Source organism: Myotis myotis, unplaced genomic scaffold, assembly GCF_014108235.1.
Source record: "Myotis myotis isolate mMyoMyo1 unplaced genomic scaffold, mMyoMyo1.p scaffold_m19_p_13, whole genome shotgun sequence".
NCBI classification, from domain to species: Eukaryota; Metazoa; Chordata; class Mammalia; order Chiroptera; family Vespertilionidae; genus Myotis; species Myotis myotis.
This window is the reverse complement of record NW_023416317.1, coordinates 6,149,552-6,170,287: the sequence shown is the minus strand read 5'-3', so window position 1 is coordinate 6,170,287 and position 20,736 is coordinate 6,149,552. Positions and strand designations below refer to the sequence as shown.

The window sequence follows — 20,736 nt, the reverse complement described above, 5'->3', positions numbered from 1 at the left end:
CAAAGCGGCCCTCAGACCATCAGGGCCGGGAAGGCCAGCTTCAGTGCTGACTTCCCTCCAGTGGAGAGAAAAGGAGCGGGTGAGCCAGGTCACGAGTGGCAGGTATGAAAGGAGAGGGAAGAACTGGAGGACGAGACTTCTCACCTGCAGTCACCCAACTGTGGCTCATTACAGCTGCTGGCTGCACACTGAAATGACCTGTGCCCAGTGCTCCTCCTGCAAAAGGCCCCCTGCCCCCTGATTTGGTCTAATTGGCATGGAATTCGCCTGGGCATCTAGGTTTTTTGAAACCCCCAGGTCACTCTACGATGCAGCCAAGGATGAGAGCCACTACTTAATACTTGCTCAGTGTTTTGCTGCTGCTGCACCTACCCCAGGTAGAGGTGAGGAGAAAAGAGGGGAGAAATGAACCCCACTGCTCTGGGCAAAGCTCCCACAACATGAGTTTTGCACATACATGCGGGCTTACCTAGCAACTTCCACTGGCTCACACACCAGCCACATGGGTGTCTGCAGGGAAGGGCCATGTCCAGGGGATGTCAATAGCCTCTTGCTTCCATGTGGAGACACCAAACCCCTCAGGACACAGCAGCCACAGCAGGGCCAGCCCGCCACCCCAGAAGGTGCTGGGACAAGAGTTGTCAGTGATTAAAAAAGTGTCTAGCACTTGGAGCACATTCACTAGGCACCAGAACTGCAGTGAGGATGCATAGTATTTAGTGAATCCTCACAGTCTGCTGTTATCGGCAAATGAAAGAGTTCAGCAAGGGCGATGAAGGCAGAGCCCAACTCCAGATCCGTCTGATCCAGAACCTTCTCTTAGCCAGTCTGCAGAACCGCCCCCTCCTCATACAACCAATGATGTACAAATGAGTAAGGTGAAGAGACTCCTCTGTACTTACCTTTTTCCTACAGCCACTTGTTCTTTACAAACTAATTTCACAGCAGCTTGCCAATCACAGAACATTCCTTAGCCCCAGAGCCTCTCCAACAAGCCAGGTGAGCGGAGACAGTGGGAACAGAGTGTCCCACACCCCTGCCACCCTTCCCATCTACTGGCTGAAGAAGTTGGGAAGAAAAAAGACCCCACAAATTGGCACCTTCACCCCAGCTCTTCGGGTGGCATCAGGAAGTGAGGAAACGCGGAGACATTGCCGTTGAAGCGAGGTCTCCAAGGGCACGTAGCCACTAGGTGAAAAGCTGAGGGCACCATCGACCCGCCCGGGCTCTGCAGAGACGGCAGCAAGACAATCTTCCTCACTGTGCCCGGAAGAGACGGCAGTCACCACCAGCTCAGAGTAACTTCGTGGGTGTCGTTAGGAGCGAGGGGAGCAGCCGGTCAACCCTCAGCTCAGGCCAGGAGCTCCAGAAGCACCTCCTGCCACTCTGCATCAGCTCATGGAAACCCTCCCGAGGCCGCCCACAGTAGGTTCGAGTGAGGCCAACCCTGCAGAGCTGCCCACAACTTGAAGAGACACGTGCTGCCTTTAGGCCTCTCAGCCCTGCCCAGGGCTCCCGCCCCCACAGCACAATTTCATAGTCATCACTTGAAATGACAAGATCCTCCAAGGCTCCCAGACCATATGCTTCCAAGAATACAGAGAAATGAGATCAAGACTCAGCTCTGCCACTTCCTGTGTGACCTCCGTCAAGTTTCTTGCCCTCTCTGTGCCTCAGGTGCCTCATGTGTAAAAGGTGTTCAACAACAGACCTGTGTCTCCTGAGATTGCAGAGGTGATCACTGAGGCCCGGGAAGGCACGTGGACCAATGCCTGTCACGTCAGTGTATCTATCACACAAGCTGACCACCACAATTTTTCAGAGTAAAAGACAGAACCATATGAGACTGCCAATGTTTTGACCCTTTTTGAACTACAAAAAAGGGGCAATTTTCTATGACTTGACTTAATACACAGAGTAGACTATTCTATCTTTGAAAACCCTTGCCTTTGAACAAGCGGGGTGAATCTAATACTCCCTCCGATGGCCAACAATGACAGGAGGAAGGCCCAGCCTAAACGCAAACACATTTCTTCCACTTGGGCTATAAAAGCTGAAAATGGCTCCCAGGTGTGAGCAGACATAACAGGCCCTGCCTTCTTGCAAGGTCGCCCTGCGGGTCAAAGTCAAGCCAGCCATTTTCGGATTAGGTGCACACGCTCACGAGGCTTCCCCAGAGGTAAATGGATTAGAGAAGCCACCTGCAGGAAGTAGGCGGGAGGGAGGAAGTGGTCCCAGTGGGAAGGAGGCTGCTGATGGGGCAGGGCCAGCCCCTTTCACAGGGACTGTGCACTGAGCGGCAGCTCTGCCTGCCCCCATCCTGCTGCACGGAGGCACCGCCCTCCCAGACCATGCAGGGTTTGCCAGCGTCCTAGTCCCACTGGGTTTGGGTTCTATTTAAAGTTTACATGGTCACCAAAAAAAACTGGGTGGGGGAACCAAACACACGACAAAAACCAACTCTCAACAACAGAACCTAAACTACAAGTTCCCAAAAGCGGCCGTGACCTCCGCGCCGACCTCCTCTTCCCCGGCCCGCCCCCTCGGCTCCGGGCCCTCCGCTGGTGTGCGCCTCACTTTCGCAGCAATGACTTGCAGATGTGCTGCTCCTCTGGCCGACTCACCACCCCCACTCTCCAATAAGGGAGACAGGGAAAGAAAAGGGGAGGAAATGACAAGTCAGGACTGTGTACCTTGGCCCGATCACGGCAGCGGCAGGGAGTGAGCGCCTCACCCGACTTGGCAGAGGCAGGCTGCACCCTGAACCCTGAGAAGTGCCTGGGAGAGAGCTGCTCGCTTTGTAAACTGTCCCATGTTCTACTTTGAGGCGCATGTTGGTGCCCAGCATTTGGTGAGGCTGCAGTGCTAGGAGCCAGGGGTGCTGCTCCCTGACAAGGGAGAGACCGGGTGAAGGGTGCTGTGCTGAATGAAGGTGAAGCAGCCTGTGCCCTCAGCACCCTTGCAGGAGCCCTCCAGCCCCCAGCGTGCGGCCATGCGGGCAGAGAAAGGTCAGGGAAGGAGTTTCAGCTGAAAGGCACTGCAGCTGGGAACCTCCTGCCTCATTCCCCAGGACAGGGTGAGGCGCCCCTCCAACACCACTCCCTGCCCGTGCCTGTCTACCAAGGCCCGCCTGCTCCTCTTTCTCTAGTGCAGTGGTTCTCAACGTTGGCTGCACATTAGAATCACCTGGGAATCTTTTTAAAATCCTGACTTCTGGGCCTCATCCTCCGAAAATTCTGTTTCTTTGTTACTAATGTTGTGGCCCCACCCCATAACAAAGAAACAGAATTTCCGGAGGATGAGCCCAGAAATCAGGATTTTAAAATGATTCCCGGGTGATTCTCATGTGCAGCCACGGTTGAGAACCACTGCTCTAGTGCCTGTCTACAGCCTGCCTACTCCTCTCTCTTTCTCTAGTGCTATGTGTGTAGGGGGGGGGGGGGGGGAGGGAGGGAGGGCGGAGCACATGTGGCCCTAAGTTTTAATGGGAGAGCTGCGCACCTTTTGGCCACTCCTCTAAACTCCCACCCGGAATAGAGTGGGCCATTCAAGTCTTAGGTGAGACAAAGATGTGTCTGATAAGGACTGATCAGCAGGAGGAAGGTAAGGGAGTCACCAATACCCCCAGGTAACAGCAGGCCTGCCGGGGTCCTGCCCCAGCAGGTCCAGGGGTTCCCAAAGGTGTGGACGGAGTCGGCGAAGAAGTAATGACACGGAGACAGTGTTCAGTTGATCAGCAGCCTAGCCAGGTTCTCCAGCCAGGATCTCCAGCCAAGTTCTGGTCTGGATCTCCAGCCAGGTTCTGTGGCTATGTTCCCTCGCTAGGTTCTTCAGCCAGGTTCTGTCCAGGTTCTCCAGCCAGGTTCAGTCACCAGGTTCTAGTCAGGTTCTTGCCAATTTCTGTAGTCAGGTTCAGTCCAGGATCTTTTGCCATGTTCTCTCCAGCGAAGTTCTTCTGTCTGTAGGTTCTGTGTAGGTTCTGTCTTCTTAGTTCTGTGTTCTAAGCTCTGTATTCTAAGTTCTGTGTCTTGCTGTCTTATTACATCTGTATTTATACCAGTTGATTCAATCCTATCAATCTCTATTACAAAGGTTAGGGCGTTTCTTATCTCCATTCCAGGGAGTAAAGATTATGTAGCTTAAGCATGATTGTTCGTAGTTAAAGTGATTAATTACCCACCTGGCACTAGTTAAGAGGTTTTATTCCCTCCCTAACTTCAGAGGAAAATCCCTACCTGGGGAAACAACCTTTCTCAGAGAGGAGACCTTGGTTAAAACGCATAGTGCCAAGAAGGTGAGCAAACATATTAAGAACAGTATGCCATATATGCTAGGTCCCTTGAAACAGCAAGCATGGACCGGCTCCCGGCACAGGCCTCCAGCCGGAGGCTGCTCCCATGGCTCCCTCCTCCATAAGAAATGGTGAGGGACTGTGGGAGAGATTTCGTGATCACCAATAAAGAGCACATTAAGCAGAGACAAATTTATAACAACCCTGGGCCTCACACCCACAGCCACAGCCACATCTGTTCCTTCACACACACACTGCCCACCGCCCACCCTGTGAGCCCCACCGGCCCAAACTACTGCCTTTTGCCACACCAGTGACGTTGCAAATTTGGCTACATAATTTACTGTCCCCCAACACTCACTGACTTGGTAAGAACTTGACACATGAGCCTTGGCCCCAGCCCCGGATGAGCCCAGGCACTGGTTCTCAAGGCGGGAGGGGGTGCCCAGATCAGCAGCAGCAGCATCGCCTGGGAACTTGTGGGCAAAGAAAATTCTCAAGTTGCATCCAGTTTTGAAACTGGGGCTGGGCCCAGCCATCTGTGTCCCAGCAAGCCTTCAGTTGCTTCTGATGGGTGGCCCAGTGTGAGAACCACACAGGTGACGAAGAAGCCACGGTCTCCCAAGGAATGGGTGTCATGTTTTCTCCAGAGGAAAGAATCTGTTCAAACCAACAAAAATCTGGACAAACCAGGCAAAAGTGAGCACATCAGTGAAGACCAGGAGAGCCGCCGCAGCCCACTCACGCTGCTCGCTGATGTGCTATCGGCTCACACGGCCACGCTGCCCGCCAGTGTCTGGGGGCCCGGCGGGGTTCAGGTGCTCAAGGAGCAAGGGCATTCACGTGAACGTGACTTGGGCTTCTGAAACCCAACTTTGTTCAATTGCTTCCCGAACGTGTCAGTCACTGTTAGCGCAACGCTCTTGATGCGCGTGTGTGAAATGAATGTCCCAGAGACGACGAGGCGCCGAGGGCCCAGCGAGGGTTCACTTGGAGAGCCGCTCAGACACAGGCCCCTTCACCAGCAGGCTAACCTGGTTCTGAGCTGAAGACGCCTCTGAAGCAGAATGGGGTCCGGGCTGCCCATTTCCACCTTGTCTACCACCAGGATGACTCTGTCCACGATTGCACTGATGATTAATGGCTGGTCCAGCAAATTGGCCCCAGGAAAAACGAGCCCCTGTCCCCCGGGGGAGAGCTGCTCTGTCCAGCTCACCGGGAACACACACCTACAGTCCCCATGGGTGCAGCTATGTATCCATTTGCAAAGAGCTTCGCCCTCCAAGATCACACTCAACATTTTTAGACGCGCTATTTCCTACTTCTGGGAATAAACACTGTGTGTAAAAAACATTTCAATTCTCTATTTTGTCTGCAAATGATGACTTTCCTCCAGGGGAGGTAACACAGAGCAAGTTGTAAGGGGAGCTTGGTGAAGAGACAGACAAGAGGCCTCACCCCAGCTCCTATGGGAGACTGCATCTGCCCTACACCTGCCCCCACTCAAACACTCGCACACATGACACACTGTTTCAGGGATGCCCAGCAGCTCTTTATGGCTCCGTGTAATTCCACCTGCGCGTACTCCTGATTACCGAAGGCCTCAGCAGGGTCCGGAGCTAACCCTAACTTTCGGATTTGATTCTCGGTCCCCCTCTGGCTCCCGCCCCCCACTTGCTCTCGGGCTCTGGAGGGAGGGCCAGTGAGCAGCAGCGGCAGGTCCTCAGTGCCCGCTCTTTAATTATGCTTTGATGTGAATCGATCTTTGTATTAATGAGCTGTAAAGACGACTGATTTGGCCCCGCTTTTTCAGTCTTGTGAGGCCCACGGGGAGTTAAGGGTTGTTATTGATTTTACTTCCCAACAGAGCCAGGAAGGGCCTCCATCCTTCACAGCCTCCGGCCCAGTCAACTCCACCCGCAGCTCCGAGTGGGGTCACAGACAGGACACCAGGTTTCATTCCTTCTAGGTTCTACTCTCCAGAAGTTACAATAATGAGATGTTAGATATTCCATCACTTTTATTTAGTCAGTTTTTCTTCAGCTAAGAGATCACAAGAAAACATATAACTGTGTGGTCAAATCTACCTCTGATACTTTTATTTAATTATGTATATCCTAAGTCTCCCAGGTCTATTCGCTAACACAAGAGAAAAATACTTCCCTTTAAAAAAAAAATGGTTTCCGGTTAGTGGTTTCCAGGGGACTAGAGGGGAGGGGGAGGGGAAGTGATTGCTCACAGAGCATGGGCTTGGTTTTGGGGTGATGACAACATTCTGGAATTAGATAGCAGTGATGATTGCACAACCTGGAGAATGTACTAAAAGTCGTTGAACTATGCACTTTAAAATTTTAAAATGTTGTTTTATGTTATGTTTTATCTCAATAAAAAATGGTTTTCAATTTTTTCCCCCAAGATTAGAAGAGGTATTTTGATGTGCTTTCACGTACAATATAAACCTACGGAATTTTAATAGGACTATTGCAAAGTTACAAGTATCTGTGTGCAAAGAGACCCTGCCTAGACCCCTAGTTGCTCTGGGCCAAAGGCAGAGACAGTGAACAGGCCACGGTGAAGACAGGCCTGAAACGCACCAGCACCTGGAAGTTCATGGACGCGGCCAGGCGCCGCATGGGAAAGGCTCCAACGCCAGGCGGTGACCAAGCTGCTGATGCAGGCTGAGGTCCCGTCTCCGCAGCTTCCGACTCCCAGGGCTGAAAACCACCTCCTCTGTGACCAACCTTCTCAACACCACAGCGCAGCAATGCCACAGGGAAAGCGGGCATTTTCCTTCCCCGGAAATGCCGCTCCTGCATCACACAAAACGTCTGTTGCCTTGGGAATCGTAATCTGAGTTTCCTAGACTTCAAATTAAAAAACAATTCTCAAATGAAAATCTAATGGCAGATTCTTCCCCCACTTAACAAAAGTCTGTTGCTTTTTCTGAGAACTATCTCCCTACTCCAACCCAATCCTATGAAAAGCTGTCCTTGAGTTCAGTGCTTTTCTGTCATTAAGGACAAATGGCTTCGATTGTCCTCAGAACACAGGAAATAAATCTGCTCTGTGACAAACACTTCAACTGCATTAGATTCCTTTGATCAGAACGTAGTAACCAACTGAAATTTCATTGAATGACTCCAGTTCCCCCAGATAGTGAAAAACTGACTTGAAGCCCTGAGAGTAAAGCCAGAGGCAAAACACACCCTATTCCCATGAGGCCCTCCCAACTCTGACCCAGCGAAGGGGACCCTGGTGCCGGGAGCAGGGAGCTCAGACTCAGGGCAGGAAACTGAGCACAGAGTGAAGAGCTGACTCCCACAGCAAAGGTGTCTGAGCTGAGCACCAGGAAGCAGCGAAGGTGGCTACAAGTCAGCCAGCTCCGTAGTATTTCTTTTGTGACATCATTGCCCGACTCTTGTTTCCAAGTCACAGAAGAAATTTGAAAACTGTGTTGCAGCCTTCATTCAGCAAACGAGACTGAAGTTATCTGTCCCAGGTCACATCATTGGAAACAGAGCTGGATATGTGCCCAGTCCACCCTTTTCCCTAATGCACCTGCCTGTCAACCCTTGAACAATGCAGGGGTGAGGGAACACCAAGCTCCGCCACCATGCAGTTGAAAACCTACGTAGAGCTACAGTCACCCCTAGGTGTCCACAGAGAATCGGTTCCAGGACTCCCCACAGATACCAAAACCCAAAGATGCTCAAGTCCCTGATATAAAACGCAGAGATCAATGCTGAGTCAGCCCTCCACATTTTCGGATCCCCAACAGCAGACCGAAAATACTGTCTTTGATCTGCAGTTGGAGAACCCATAGATGGAAAACCAGCAGATATGGAGGGCTGACTGCTCTCTGAAAAGAATCTACATATAAGTGGATCTGCAGTTTACACCTGGGGTTCAAGGGTCAGCGGTACACCTGTCCTAACAAGTTGTCCTGGTCCCTCTGACTGTGACGGCCTCGACCATCGAGTCCCTTTGCACGTGGTTATTACTATTCTCACCTTCTGCCTGCCCCCCAGGGGAGAGGAGACAGGAGTGAGAATCTGGAGATTAAGGACTGTCAGTGCGAACACTGACTGAGCTCACTGACCCACACATTTTCAGACGTATCAGGGGCTGCCCACACGGGATGGCGCTGAATCCTCTCCAAGTCGCCCTTTGCCTGCCCCTGGGCCCCAACTGCAGAGGCACAGAAGTGCAGACAAAAAGACTGTTGAACACGTGACACCTTTTGCTTCTACGGTTCTGAAAACCCAGACACGTCAGTAAAACATGGTCTTCGAAGCCTATGGTTGGAGTCACCATGTGGCAGAGATGCCCGGCGCTTTGCCTTCCCGCGTCAGGGAGGAAAGAAACACCCACCAAGGGCCGTCCTCTGCCGGGCGCACTTGGGAAATACAGGGTGACAGCAAAACGATGGATGATCCTGCTTCCCAGGCGCCATGCGGCTAACCTAACTTTGCAGGACAACATCCAGGCACCCGTCCAAAAGCAGGGGACACAAGACCCTCAGAGAAAAGCAGGTAGAGACCGTCCAATTCTGCAGTTTCGGAGAAATCACTGGCCCAGTCCGATGGACACCAGCTTCGGGCCAGAGAGGTGGCTGCCAACGCAACCTGCATTTTCCAAACTCAATCAAAACCAGAGGGACTCCTCACACACACACACACGCACACACACCCACACACACACACACACACACACACACACCCCTTTACATATTTTAACGCCGTCTAATGGAATAGCAGGAACAAGGCCAACCGGCCCCACTGCTCCTGGCACTTGGGCCAAGAAACAGAAATGTATTTTTAGTCAGCAGAGCAAGGCGTGATACACAGGCCCGGGTGGGGGTGGGGGGGGTGGTCCTGCCCATCTCTGGCCTGAGGTGGTTCAGAGTCACCTGCTGCCACACTCCTGCAACCAGTGCATGGGGGCAGAACAGGCATTTGAGGGCAGTCTCAGTTCCACCACTCAGTTTTGCAGCTTTCAGGAACTCAGGGGGCCTCAGTTTCCTGTTGGTAACACAAAGGTGTTCTCTGTGGCCCTGGCTTCCCACCACGCCAGGAGCAAGCGGCGTGGAGACAGTGCTTCTGACCTTGAATGAGTGGGCAAATGACCAAGAGACCTTGTCAAAGTGGCTTCTGACCCAGGAGGGCTGGGATGAGGCCTGAGACTCTGGATTTCTAAGGAGCTTGGCACTGATGACACTGTTGATCCAGAAACCATACTTCGCTTTTTTTAAGAGAGAGAGGGACACGGAGACAGAGGGAAACACTGATGTGAGAAACATTAACTGGCTGCCTCCAGCACACCCCCTACTGGGGATCAAGCCCACAACCCCGGCATGTGCCCTGACCGAATCAAACTGGTGACCTTTTACTACATAGAATGATGATCACACTTTAAGCAGCATCTTCCACTGCTCTGCTCTATGAACAGGAGAGCCACAGAGAGGAGAAACTTATTTAACTTCAGCAGCAATTGAATGCCTTCCAGACACTGGGCACTCAGGCTAAAGGGGACAAAAAGAAGAGTCGGACCTTTGTCAGGGGCAAAGGGCCACAGCCTTCATTCCTGCCCTTCCCTGGGACAGGACTGGCCCACACATCCTGTGGCCCAAAGGTGAGCTCCTGCCAGACATGGGGCCATGTGACAACTAGCCACCAGCGAGAAGCAGCAGCCGCCATCTGTCAAACCTACTGTGTTGTGCACAAAGCCAGGAGTTTCACGGACATTCCACTCCCCTCTGGCTTGGCCTCATGTGCCCGGTGTGTAAAACAGATCAAGGACACATTCTGTAAATGAGGTTCAAAGAGATGACGTTGTCCAGGACACAGAGCTGGGTCAAAACTCTAGCCCTGTTCCACACCCAGGGTCTTGAAAGAGTGAAGACTAGGCGGTGGTGCACAAGGCTGGGGCACCTCCTGAACACAGGGCCTGCTGCCAGCAGAAGCCGGAGATGTGCACGCTACACCCGCATCGCCCGATGGCGCCTTCCTGCCAAGTCCCTGTGCTCAGTCTGCCAAGCCACGGTGTCAAGACACATACAGGTGAGCAAACGAATTACAACGCCAGCAAAATCAAAATCAAACAAAAATATGCAGGGCTGGCGGGAAACAGGAAACGCATCCTGCAGAGCGAGGTTCTCTGCTGAACCTGCCGAGATCTGGTGGAGAAAGTTGTTGGGTCACGTGGGGTTTATCCAGAAAGATTTCTGGGTGTGTTCAAAACCAGCCCCGCCCTCTGGCTGAAGGGGGGCAGAGGTCTCAGCCGCTCCAACAGCAGCCCCGGGGCCTCCTTCCGTTCCTCCTCATTCAGGGCCCTTTGTACCAGTTCTTTCCCAGTGTGCTGTCTACAATAATCAGCAGGCTGCCCGCTGCCCCACACCCGACAACAGCTAATTCCTTACTTTCATGTTGATTTCAGGGTCTGGGTACTTTCTTTTCTAAAGCCATAAAAGTGAGCTGAACCACGTTCCCAAGTTCACTGCACCAAGGTGAGCTCGCAGTATGTGACACACAGCTTCCTCTAACCAGTGTACTCACCCAACAGTGGCTTCACCTCTAGGACCAAAAAGTTTAATTCCATGAACCTCTGGGCATTAAAGAAACTAATTTCTCCCCAAATTAGAGATGAGGTAGAACTCAGGTTTTAATTCTTATAAATCCTAAAACAGCAAGCAAGGCATCTGTCATAATCATTAGGGCTACCAGCAGAAAAGCTGTTCTTTACCAGCAAATAGTTTCCCACCACTGAATGTCAGCTAGGTAACACCACAGCCTTACACCCAGCCAGGCCCCAATGCATCACTTACAGAAAGAGAGACATGATGTGCGAGGAAGCAGCACCGAGGGACGGTATGGCTGTCAACTCGTTGTTATTGAGATACCTGTAACAACATACAAAAAACAATCACTTGTGTTGTTTAAATTAGTAGTTTCAAATCATGTACTAACAAGGGCAATCAGAAAACAGTGATCAGTTACCATGGAATTCTGAATATTAGATGAAAAATTTTAAAGCAAGTTCTTAGAGGGAGCTAAGTCTGTGAGGTCACAAATACTGCCTATCACATCCATCGTTTAGAAATAACACTCAGGGAGTGTCTCTTCTGTTCCAGGAGCTGCCAATCTAACTCAGAAATCAAGACTAACAGAAAGGAATAGTGACTCGGGCAGACGCACGGTGCGGACAGAGGAGCCCATGACCACCAGGGCCGTGTTCCCTGTGGACTAAGACAGTCAGGGAGGATCTGAGGAGGAAAGAGCATCCCCTCTTGGATGTTGTCACAGGTCTGTGACACAGTGGTCTGCAAACTGTTGCTCTGCCCTCGCCAGAAGGCAACACGCTGGGACCCAGAGCCGGAGACACACGCGTGTGAAGGTCGCAGCGGCATGGACACGGGGGCATGATTCTGATGCCTCGTCTGTGCGATAATGAGGGTACTGGGCTTGGAGACTCTCATCTAGTTACGATCTCAGCTTCTCTGAACTCTGATGAAGCCTCCAAGTACATTCCCAGGAGTACATACATACATACACATTTCCCAGGAGTATGTACACAGACACATCTGTGCATGCGGACATTTTGAAAATTCTCCACAGACCAGAGCTGCTCTCTGTCCAACCTCCCTTTCTGCTGAAACATGTAAATCTGTATTTCCAAAGTTCACATCTTTCAATGGAAGGGGAAGCCTGCAAACCAAAACACAGCTCACCCAGGCTGCCCCCAGAGGCTGCGATCCTCCTCCTTACATGGACATGTATTTCCAAATCTGGGAAGAGAATCCAAAATCACACTTGTGAAGTGAGTCCCAAATCCTTGAGAAAGCCAAAGCACAGTGGTCAGGCTTTCTGCCAGTGACAGGCTGAAAAGAAATTGTATCTGAGATGCAGAATCAAGAAGGGTAAAGCTGGGTTATCTTAGTCTCATTTTTTTTAAGGGAGTTTGTCCTATATAGGCCATCTTGTCACTGTTTGAAGACGAGGCCGCTAAAATCCAGCTGTAGTTAGACAAGGCATACAGCTGGCATTGGCTTGAATGGAAAAATCTGACTATGTGCCATCTTGTATAGAAATGAATAGAAAAGAAAAAAAAAAGAAAGAAAATGGCCTTGAACTGTCCCACTGCCGTTCTTCAGGCCAAAGCCAGTTAGAGAGGAAGCCTGGCAATTACTGGGCCATGGGACACAGCATGTCTGCTTCAATGGCTTCAGACTGAAGCATCTGGGTGGGAGAGAGGAAGCAGATCTTATCATGTGGCAAATCCTTTCTCCTCTTAAAGGGCCCTCATCTGTGTGCTGAAGTGGACAATCAATCACTTTAACAATTTCTTATCTGACTCCCCTAAATCAGCTGGTTTCTGCTTCACTCTCTCTCCTCCAGCCCTGCAGTCATCCGTTTCGCATGTTGGTACAAAGATACTGAACAGTCTCCCATCGTCTGAATCTACTAATAAATGTTACAGTACCATCAATGCACTTATTACTAAAGGAGACCCTCAGATCTTGTCAGAGCAGCCTGCTTACGGACTCTCAGATGATGGTGGTAACAGCAATTTAATAGCAGCAGCCAACTTATGGAGGGCTTACTGTGTGCCAGACACAGCTCTGAGAGCTCACCAATGCACTAACTCACCTTTAGACCCCTAGGGGTAGCTCCCAGGAACATTTTTATTGTGCCAATGAGGACGAGGACACTGAAACACTGAGATATGAAATAACTTGAGGATGGGCATGAGAAGTGCCAGTGGCCCCAAGAATCTAACCCAGGGGTGGGCAAACTTTTTGACTCGAGGGCCACAATGGGTTCTTAAACTGGACCGGAGGGCCGGAACAAAAGCATGGATGGAGTGTTTGTGTGAACTAATATAAATTCAAAGTAAACATCATTACATAAAAGGGTACGGTCTTTTTTTTTTTTTTTTTTTTTTTTAATTCATTTCAAACGGGCCGGATACGGCCCGCGGGCTGTAGTTTGCCCACAGCTAATCTAACCCCAAACTCTAGATTCCTAACCATCACCCTCTATTTCTTTATAACTTAAGGCAACCACGCCACATGCATTAGGTAACTTCATCATCACAACCCCGAGTTAGGTTCCAGGTTCTATCACTAGTCCCTGCCTTACAGGTAAGTTCTCCAGCTCAGGTTTCAGTTCAAGTCACTACCCCAGGGTCATAGATAAGAGCTGGACCCAAGTGCAATTGCAAGTCGGAGGAGACAACAGGGAAAAGGCCAGCGAATGGAGAGCTCCTACTCCCCCAACAGACATGGTAGTTGTTTCAGCTTAGGGTCTGACATGACTTTGAACGTGAATCAAACAGGGTGGGCTTCCCTGCAGGGGAACTTCTGCTGACCAAGCCTGGTCTCAGGAAGCCTCCTGCACACAATCAGCTGCTTCCCCCAAGTTCACAGAAATAAGTGAACAAGGAAAAGGGGCATCATGATAAAAAGTTCGCGTCTTGACAAAACTGCTGGAAGCGGAGTGCACAGGTGCGCTGACCAGTGCTAAAGATAAACGGGCATTTGGGGGGGTGGGGGCAGCCCAGGGCCAACAGGCGGAGCAGGACTCCCGGCTCTCATCTACAAGGCTGCCTGATTTAGAAGGACAGGTGGTGGCCAGCTTCCTTCCCAATCACGACTCTGAAAAAGAACCTCTAGCTAGATGAATGTCTGTTAGCTCCACAGTAGGGCTTTCTTTGCCCGCCCTGTTCCCTGTTGAAACAAGAATACTACCCGCAGAAGGCAGCGGAGGCCAAACTGGCTCTGTGACACGACCCGCTTGCCAGACTGAAATAGAGACTGGTCAAAAATAGCCCCTCAGGCCCGCAGGGAGAGGGCCCTGGGGAGGCCCGCACAGTCTCTGCCAGGAAGGAGACTGCAGAGATTGAAGACTGTGTTTAACGAAATCTTCTGAACTCTAGAACTGTGGTCTTCTGCCCTTTACCCTCTGCCCCCTATTCCGCTTCCATCCAAGGCCCTAACAATCCCCTACTATGTCTGGCTTCTATAACTGAATCTTTTCCTAATGATTCCGGACCATGACTCGGCACCGTGCCAACCCTGAGCTGGGAGAGTGTGACTAAGGCAAATGGGTAGAGGGGCCACCCGGCCCCAGGGAGCACCGACACGTGGGACTTCCCTAGTTCCAGCCTTCATACCCTCAGCTGTTTCCAAAGCTTCCATTTACTTGACTTGGTTAAAGAAGTTTTTCCAATGTTGGGGAGAAAGCCACTTTAGAGTACTTTATTATCACCCCATCAACTCAGACTTCAACCAACAATAAAAAACCCAAGGAATAACTTTGGGTAACAGAGCTTTGGAGTTTTTCTTGTTTTTTGTTTAATTAATTTGTTTATTTACTGAACAGCTGATATAAGCACACAATAAAATTTTCAACCCCTTTCAAAAGAGAATACCAGGAATATACAGTTAAAAATAAAGCTCCCTTCATTTGGTCCTACGGTCTGCCTCTAGGAAGCTCCCACTGCCCGCCACCAGGAGCAATGCTTTCCTTGTACACAGATGCTGTGTCTTACAGAGACGGTTCTGCCCGTTTCTCCCTTAGTCGTGTATCTTAAAGCCTCCATCACTCTTTTAACACGCTGCAGAGCACTCCTCCGCTGGCATGAGCAGCATGGATGACCCATTAATTTATTTAGGCATTCCACTATTCAGACACTTCAGTTGTTTCCAAACACAAAGAGAGCTGCAATTAATAATAGTCAAAATTGGGCAGGGAGTTGGGACTTCAGTTATCTTGTTTCCTAAAAGTCATAAATAATAAGTAGGAGCATAGGTTTTGGGATCAGGGTCGCTTAATCAATAACCATTATTATTAGTGCTTTTAGGCACCTGAGAATACGGCATAGTAAATATAACTGGCAAGACTGTATGGCACACAGTTTACGCACCACATGGCCAGAGACGTGTCAGCATCGTGAACCTTCACTGTGAAGCTCACGTCAGGCGGTGCTCCCTGTGCGGGCTCTGGGCCGGCCGTCACCTGCAGGGCTCATGAAAGACCCGCCACCGAGGCAGGTGCTGCCTTAAGGCAGGAGCCCAGCCGCTGTGAGGGCAGCAGGGCTATTAGGAGGGGACTTTACCAACTGCATAGGTTTTGGGCAGGATCCAGCTGGAATAATTAAACCTAACACCTTAGGACAGAGCCAGACACAGAGTAAATGCTTAATGGGTGGTGGTGATTTACACCCTCGTTATTCCAGCCCTCCCCTCAGCGCCGCACACACTGGGGAGCAAACACCCCCAGGCGGGGCCCCCTCGCCGCCCGGGCCTGCGGGAACATTTTACTAGCAGGTCAAGGGCCCGGGAAAGCACAGGCAGCACCCCACACAGCCTTCTCGGGCGGGCGGGCGGCAGTAATGCGATGCCAGCGCAGTTTCGGAGACGGTATAAATAGCCCCTTATTAACAGAGAAGCCCGGCCACCAGGACCCTGGCAGAGGCCCTCCTGGTGGGCTTTCCTCCGAGCTGTGGGTGGTGAAGCCGTGGGGCCCGCAGCAGCTGCACAAATGTCCTCATGGCCCCCAGGGGCCTCCAGCAGGCTCACTTCTCTCAGCCTGGCCGCGGTGTTGTGTGGTCTGGCCTCCAAAATAAAATCACCGCTAAGACACCATCGCCTGCAGCGCCAGCCAGCGGTGCCCCTCGCTGAGGTTTCCACTCGCAGGCTCACAGGGTTAGAAGAGCCTACAGCTCCTGGGAAACCCTGAGCCAGTCCACTTAGAAGCAGCTGTCCGTCAACTATGATTTCTTTCTTCAATATCCTCCCCCACCCCTCACTCCCGACAGTCTCTTTCTGCCTCCACCAGGCATTATCCCTATGTGGGAAGTTACACTGCTCTGGGCACTGGGGAATTTGTCACCCACCCCACAGTGTGACACCAGGGAAAGAGGTGGTCCCAGTTCAACCTATGGGCCCTCAAGGGTTTGTTTTTAACAATGGACCCGGCTTGAGTGGCTATGGGATTAGAAGGTAGCAGAAGAGAAAAAACTTTCAGTGAGTTCTTCCCACATACAAGGACGTGGACGCCATGTCCAAGTAGCAGTAACAGCAATAATGCACAGCCATGTCCACCCTGCGGAAGAGCAAAAGGAGGCGCTGAGGCACTGCGTACCTTGTCCAGGGCACAGTCCGCTGAGGGACAGGACCAGTCCTCAACCCAGGTCTGTCTGCTCCCATGAAGTGTGTTTCTCCTGCTCTACCGTATTGCACCCATACGATGCCACCTGCCTTTACAACCCCCACACGCGGGAAGGTGGTGCTGCCACAGAGGTGCCTTGGAGAAAGTATGAGTGACCGTACGGAGTGCAGTGCTCAGTACCATGACCAGCATGGCCCACCTTCCCGAGTGTTAGCAGAGGCAGGAGAGGGGGCACAGCCCTGAGGGAGCACAGGAGGGGCGGTCTCACCGTGCTGTCCTGCCTACAAATGCCTACAAATGCCTACAAATGCACCGGGACCTCAGGGGAGGGGAGAGCCATCTGCAGAGGAGGAGAGAGGCTGAACTTGGAGGCCAGCGTGGGTCTGGAGGAGGAGGAGGAAATGCTTGGGCCTATAACAGTGATGGCAAACCTGTGACACGCAAACTCATTTTTTTGGTTGATTTTTCTTTGTTAAACGGCATTTAAATATATAAAATAAATATCCAAAAGATAAGTCTTTGTTTTACTATGGTTGCAAATATCAAAAAATTTCTATATGTGACACGGCACCAGAGTTAAGTTAGGGTTTTTCAAAATGCTGACACGCCGAGCTCAAAAGGTTCGCTATCACTGGCCTAGAATGAGAAGATGGTGTAGAAAGATGCAAGGATGCAAGCTGTCAAACACTGGATTTTCTGTCTGGAAAACCATCCGTTGAATAGTGCGGGTTAGTGAGGGACATGGGAATTTAGGTGGTGCCACTGTAGGGTTAAATGCAGAACATTTGGAATCAAATGGATTTGCGTTCAGCTCTCAGATATTCCAACCACGTAACACTGCACAAGTGAACTTAGCTTCTCCCAGGTCCACTTCCTCTTCTGTAAAGTGGGGAAAACTCTTGTAAAGAAAATAATTTCTATGAATCGTAGTGTCCGCGTGAGGATAGCATCACCAAAGGTGTAGCTGGGCGCTGCCATGACTGCTGTCTCTAAGACTAATTCCAAACTTCCATGTGCAGGGGTGTCTGTTTTTCACTAAGTGCTCACCATGGTTATGTCTGGGTAAGAATACTGGTCATTTTAATTAATCAGTCTTTACATATTTCTATAGCTTCCAAATTTTCTGCAGTGGGTCTGCATGATTTATGTGAAAGTGTCCTCAAGTCCCTGTGGAAGTAAAATTCCTGATAATCCTAACACCCATTTTTAAAGCAGAATTCTTTACATTATAAAGAAGAAAAAAACGGAGGCTTGCTTTAAAGGACGCTGCGAGACGAGCGGCCGGGAGCTCCGCGGGCAGCGTGCCCAGCTCTGACTGGAGAGGGGACAGAAAAGGGAAGCCTCTCCTGGCCGCTCTTCTGTACTTTGTTTCCTGGGAACTGTGGGGAACTACCAGCCAGGTGTGCTAACCCGGCTGGTCCACAGGGCTTCCCACAGGGAGGGGCCGCCCTGCACCCACATGTTCTGTGATTCCCAGCAAACCCGTACCTACGGCCTCTGCCACCATCACTGACAGCCCAGGAGGAAGAGGTGCTGCAGGAGGGAGAGCTGGGGAAGAGGACACCTGCCTCCCACAACCTCACCACTAGGCTCCTTCTCAGAAGCTCAGACCCCAATCCCGGCGATGCTGCGCAGTAGGAGAGGGTTTTCCCGAGGAGCTCTCCACCCCTCCAACCCCCGAGAGGTTTGGGGAAAAACACTCACACTTCCTGTAGATTTGGCAAGTCCTCAAAACCTGCAGGGTCAATCTCAGAAAGTTTGTTGTAACTCAGGTTTCTGGAAAAGGGAGAGAAAAAGAAAGAAAAAAAAACAGCTGAATCAAAATTTCCACACACCCAAAATTCAGGAATCTTCTATTCCACCCCCAAATAAAATCATTGCCCTTATCGCACACATTATTTTAAATAACCTATTGACACCGATCTTTATAGCTGTACCTCCTGCCACTTGCATCCATAAACATGTCCCTGTGAAAATCGCAAATCATCTGAGCTTGGCTAAACTAAAATGAATTTTAATCAATACCATTTCATCACGTAGCAACATGAAAGAAATTCTACGGTAAGCCAGCCCGCTGCCTACATTAGAGTGTGCTGGTCCACATGCTTTGTACCCTATCAAGGCCAAGGCTGTTCTAAAGGGGGAGAGATCAGCCAAAGGACTTGTATGCATGCATGTAAGCCTAACCAATGGACACAGACACCAGGGGGGTGAGGGCATGAGTGTGTGTGTGGGGGGGGAGACAATGGGGGGATAAGGACACATATGTAATAAACTTAATCAATAAAGAAAACAAATTTAAATACCTACCTAAAAAAAACATAAAAAAATAAAGGGCGCTTTTTAATCAATGTCTTACTAACGCATCAAATACCATCAAGCAACAGCAAAAAAAAAGAAAAAAGAAAAAAGACGGGTGGAGGGCTGACCCTTTGTTGTCTAAAAGCACTGGTTCTCACTCAGGGAGGACACAGGCAATGTCTGGAGACAGTTTGAGTTGTTACAACTGCAAGGAAGGGAAGGCGGCTATGGCACTGAGGGTGGAAGTCAGGGATGCTGCTGACCTCCTACAATGAGCAGAACAGCCCTTAACAACAACCACCTACCAAGCCCCAAGTCAACAGTAATATTCAGAGGTTGAGAAATTCTGTCTGCACAACTTAAGAGTGAAAATCGCTCACAGGTCTAGTCAGAGCTGAAGGGACTCAAGAAAGTGAACACTGTAAGATTGTAATCACAAAGCTATACTATCAACATGGTGCTCTTACTATCAATGAATACAGTAAATATTGGAGTAACCAAGCACACAGGAGAGAGGAGCCACGGTCACAAGAAATCTGTGGTTGGTGCTAACCAAAGGCATGAAAGCCACACATGTGGCGGCCTTCTGGAAATGATGGCATTGTCACAATTATTCACAGTCACATCCCTATCCCTGCACTCCCAGCTGTACCCACAGAGGCAGACACGCAACAAGCTGGAAACTGTGTGGTCAGGGGAGCTCCTCAGATCACACCCTCACCCCAGAGTAGGTTAATTAATCCACGGGAACAGAAGCCACAGAGATGTGGTCCAATGAGCCCTTCTTGCACAGTGCACCTTGCTCTGGCCACAATATATGCAAGTCCTGTGGAAGCCAGCGAGGTCAACATTTTCATCTCAGCTATTAGAGCTCATTGGCATTACTGCCAATTAACAATGCTACTCATCATGCATTTAAAGTCTAGCTCAGGGGTGGGCAAACTTTTTGACTCGAGGGCCACAATGGGTTCTTAAACTGGACCGGAGGCCCGGAACAAAAGCATGGATGGAGTGTTTGTGTGAACTAATATAAATTCAAAGTAAACATCATTACATAAAAGGGTACGGTCTTTTTTTTTTAGTTTTATTCATTTCAAACGGGTCGGATCCAGCCCACAGGCCGTAGTTTGCCCACGGCTGGCTCTAGCTCTTAAGGGGCACAATGTCACAAAAGTGGCAACTACCTTTTAAACTCACCCCAGAGACATTCCAATCAATACTAGCCTAGAGCTGATAGCCATTTCACTGCCAACCCAAGACATTCATCTAAATGAAAGTCAAACCACACGTGCAATAATGGCACATCTATGTTCGGGGCATAGCCTGAATGAGAAGCAATTTGTCTAGATATTATGTTACTATAAAAAAACTGAAGGTGGTAATTTTTAAAACCACATACCGAAGTCAAGTGTGAGCTTGTCTGCACTTGGTTAGACTCGGAAAAGAAAATCCACAAATGGAGAGACTTTGCCCACATCAGAAAAAGGACCAGACGGCCTGAAACTGTCTTCTGTTTTCAGCACATTATCATAAAGGGGGCGAGGGGACGTAAAATACTGTGTCTGTGTCTAGAGATACGAGAGTTTACAGGGGCTGGAACGAGCTGACATCAGCACAGGTCATGGAAGGTGTTGAGCTGGAGGAGACATCAGAGACTCAGAAACCACAAAGGCAAGAGGGAGGGGGGCAGACAAGCCATGTGGACAGCCACCTGCCGGCGTGGACTGAGGGACACAGCAGTGCCTGCCCGCCTGCCCAAAGCCAGCGCAGATGAGGCTCCTCCATTGTTAAAGGAAGCTCAAACTCTGCATTCTCACATGAAGTCTTTTCAATTCTTAAAAAAAGAAAAAAAAAAAGAAAGTAACCCTAGATGGGCCAAACAAAACATATCTGCAAACCACATCTGGCCTGGGGGCCACTAGTTTTCAACCTCTCACCTAGGCCACAGCTTGAGGCTATCGGGTTCAAAACCGA

At 50.3% G+C, this 20,736-nt stretch overlaps 1 protein-coding gene across 8 annotated transcripts in view; it reads right to left on the bottom strand.

The window, feature by feature from the left end:
• LRIG1 (leucine rich repeats and immunoglobulin like domains 1) overlaps nucleotides 1-20,736 on the bottom strand; it is a 101,585-nt gene that overhangs the window by 46,745 nt on the left and 34,104 nt on the right. For 4 of the 8 annotated variants that reach the window (XM_036331617.1, XM_036331621.1, XM_036331625.1 and 1 more), the window contains exons 2-4: nucleotides 18,166-18,237; nucleotides 12,018-12,074; nucleotides 11,115-11,189 (exon numbers count right to left, since the gene is read on the bottom strand). In XM_036331617.1, coding sequence (XP_036187510.1) covers nucleotides 11,115-11,189; nucleotides 12,018-12,074; nucleotides 18,166-18,237 — 204 coding nt within the window. The remainder of the gene's footprint in view (nucleotides 1-11,114; nucleotides 11,190-12,017; nucleotides 12,075-18,165; nucleotides 18,238-20,736) is intronic. The other 4 variants (XM_036331619.1, XM_036331623.1, XM_036331622.1 and 1 more) reach the window with 1 other exon arrangement.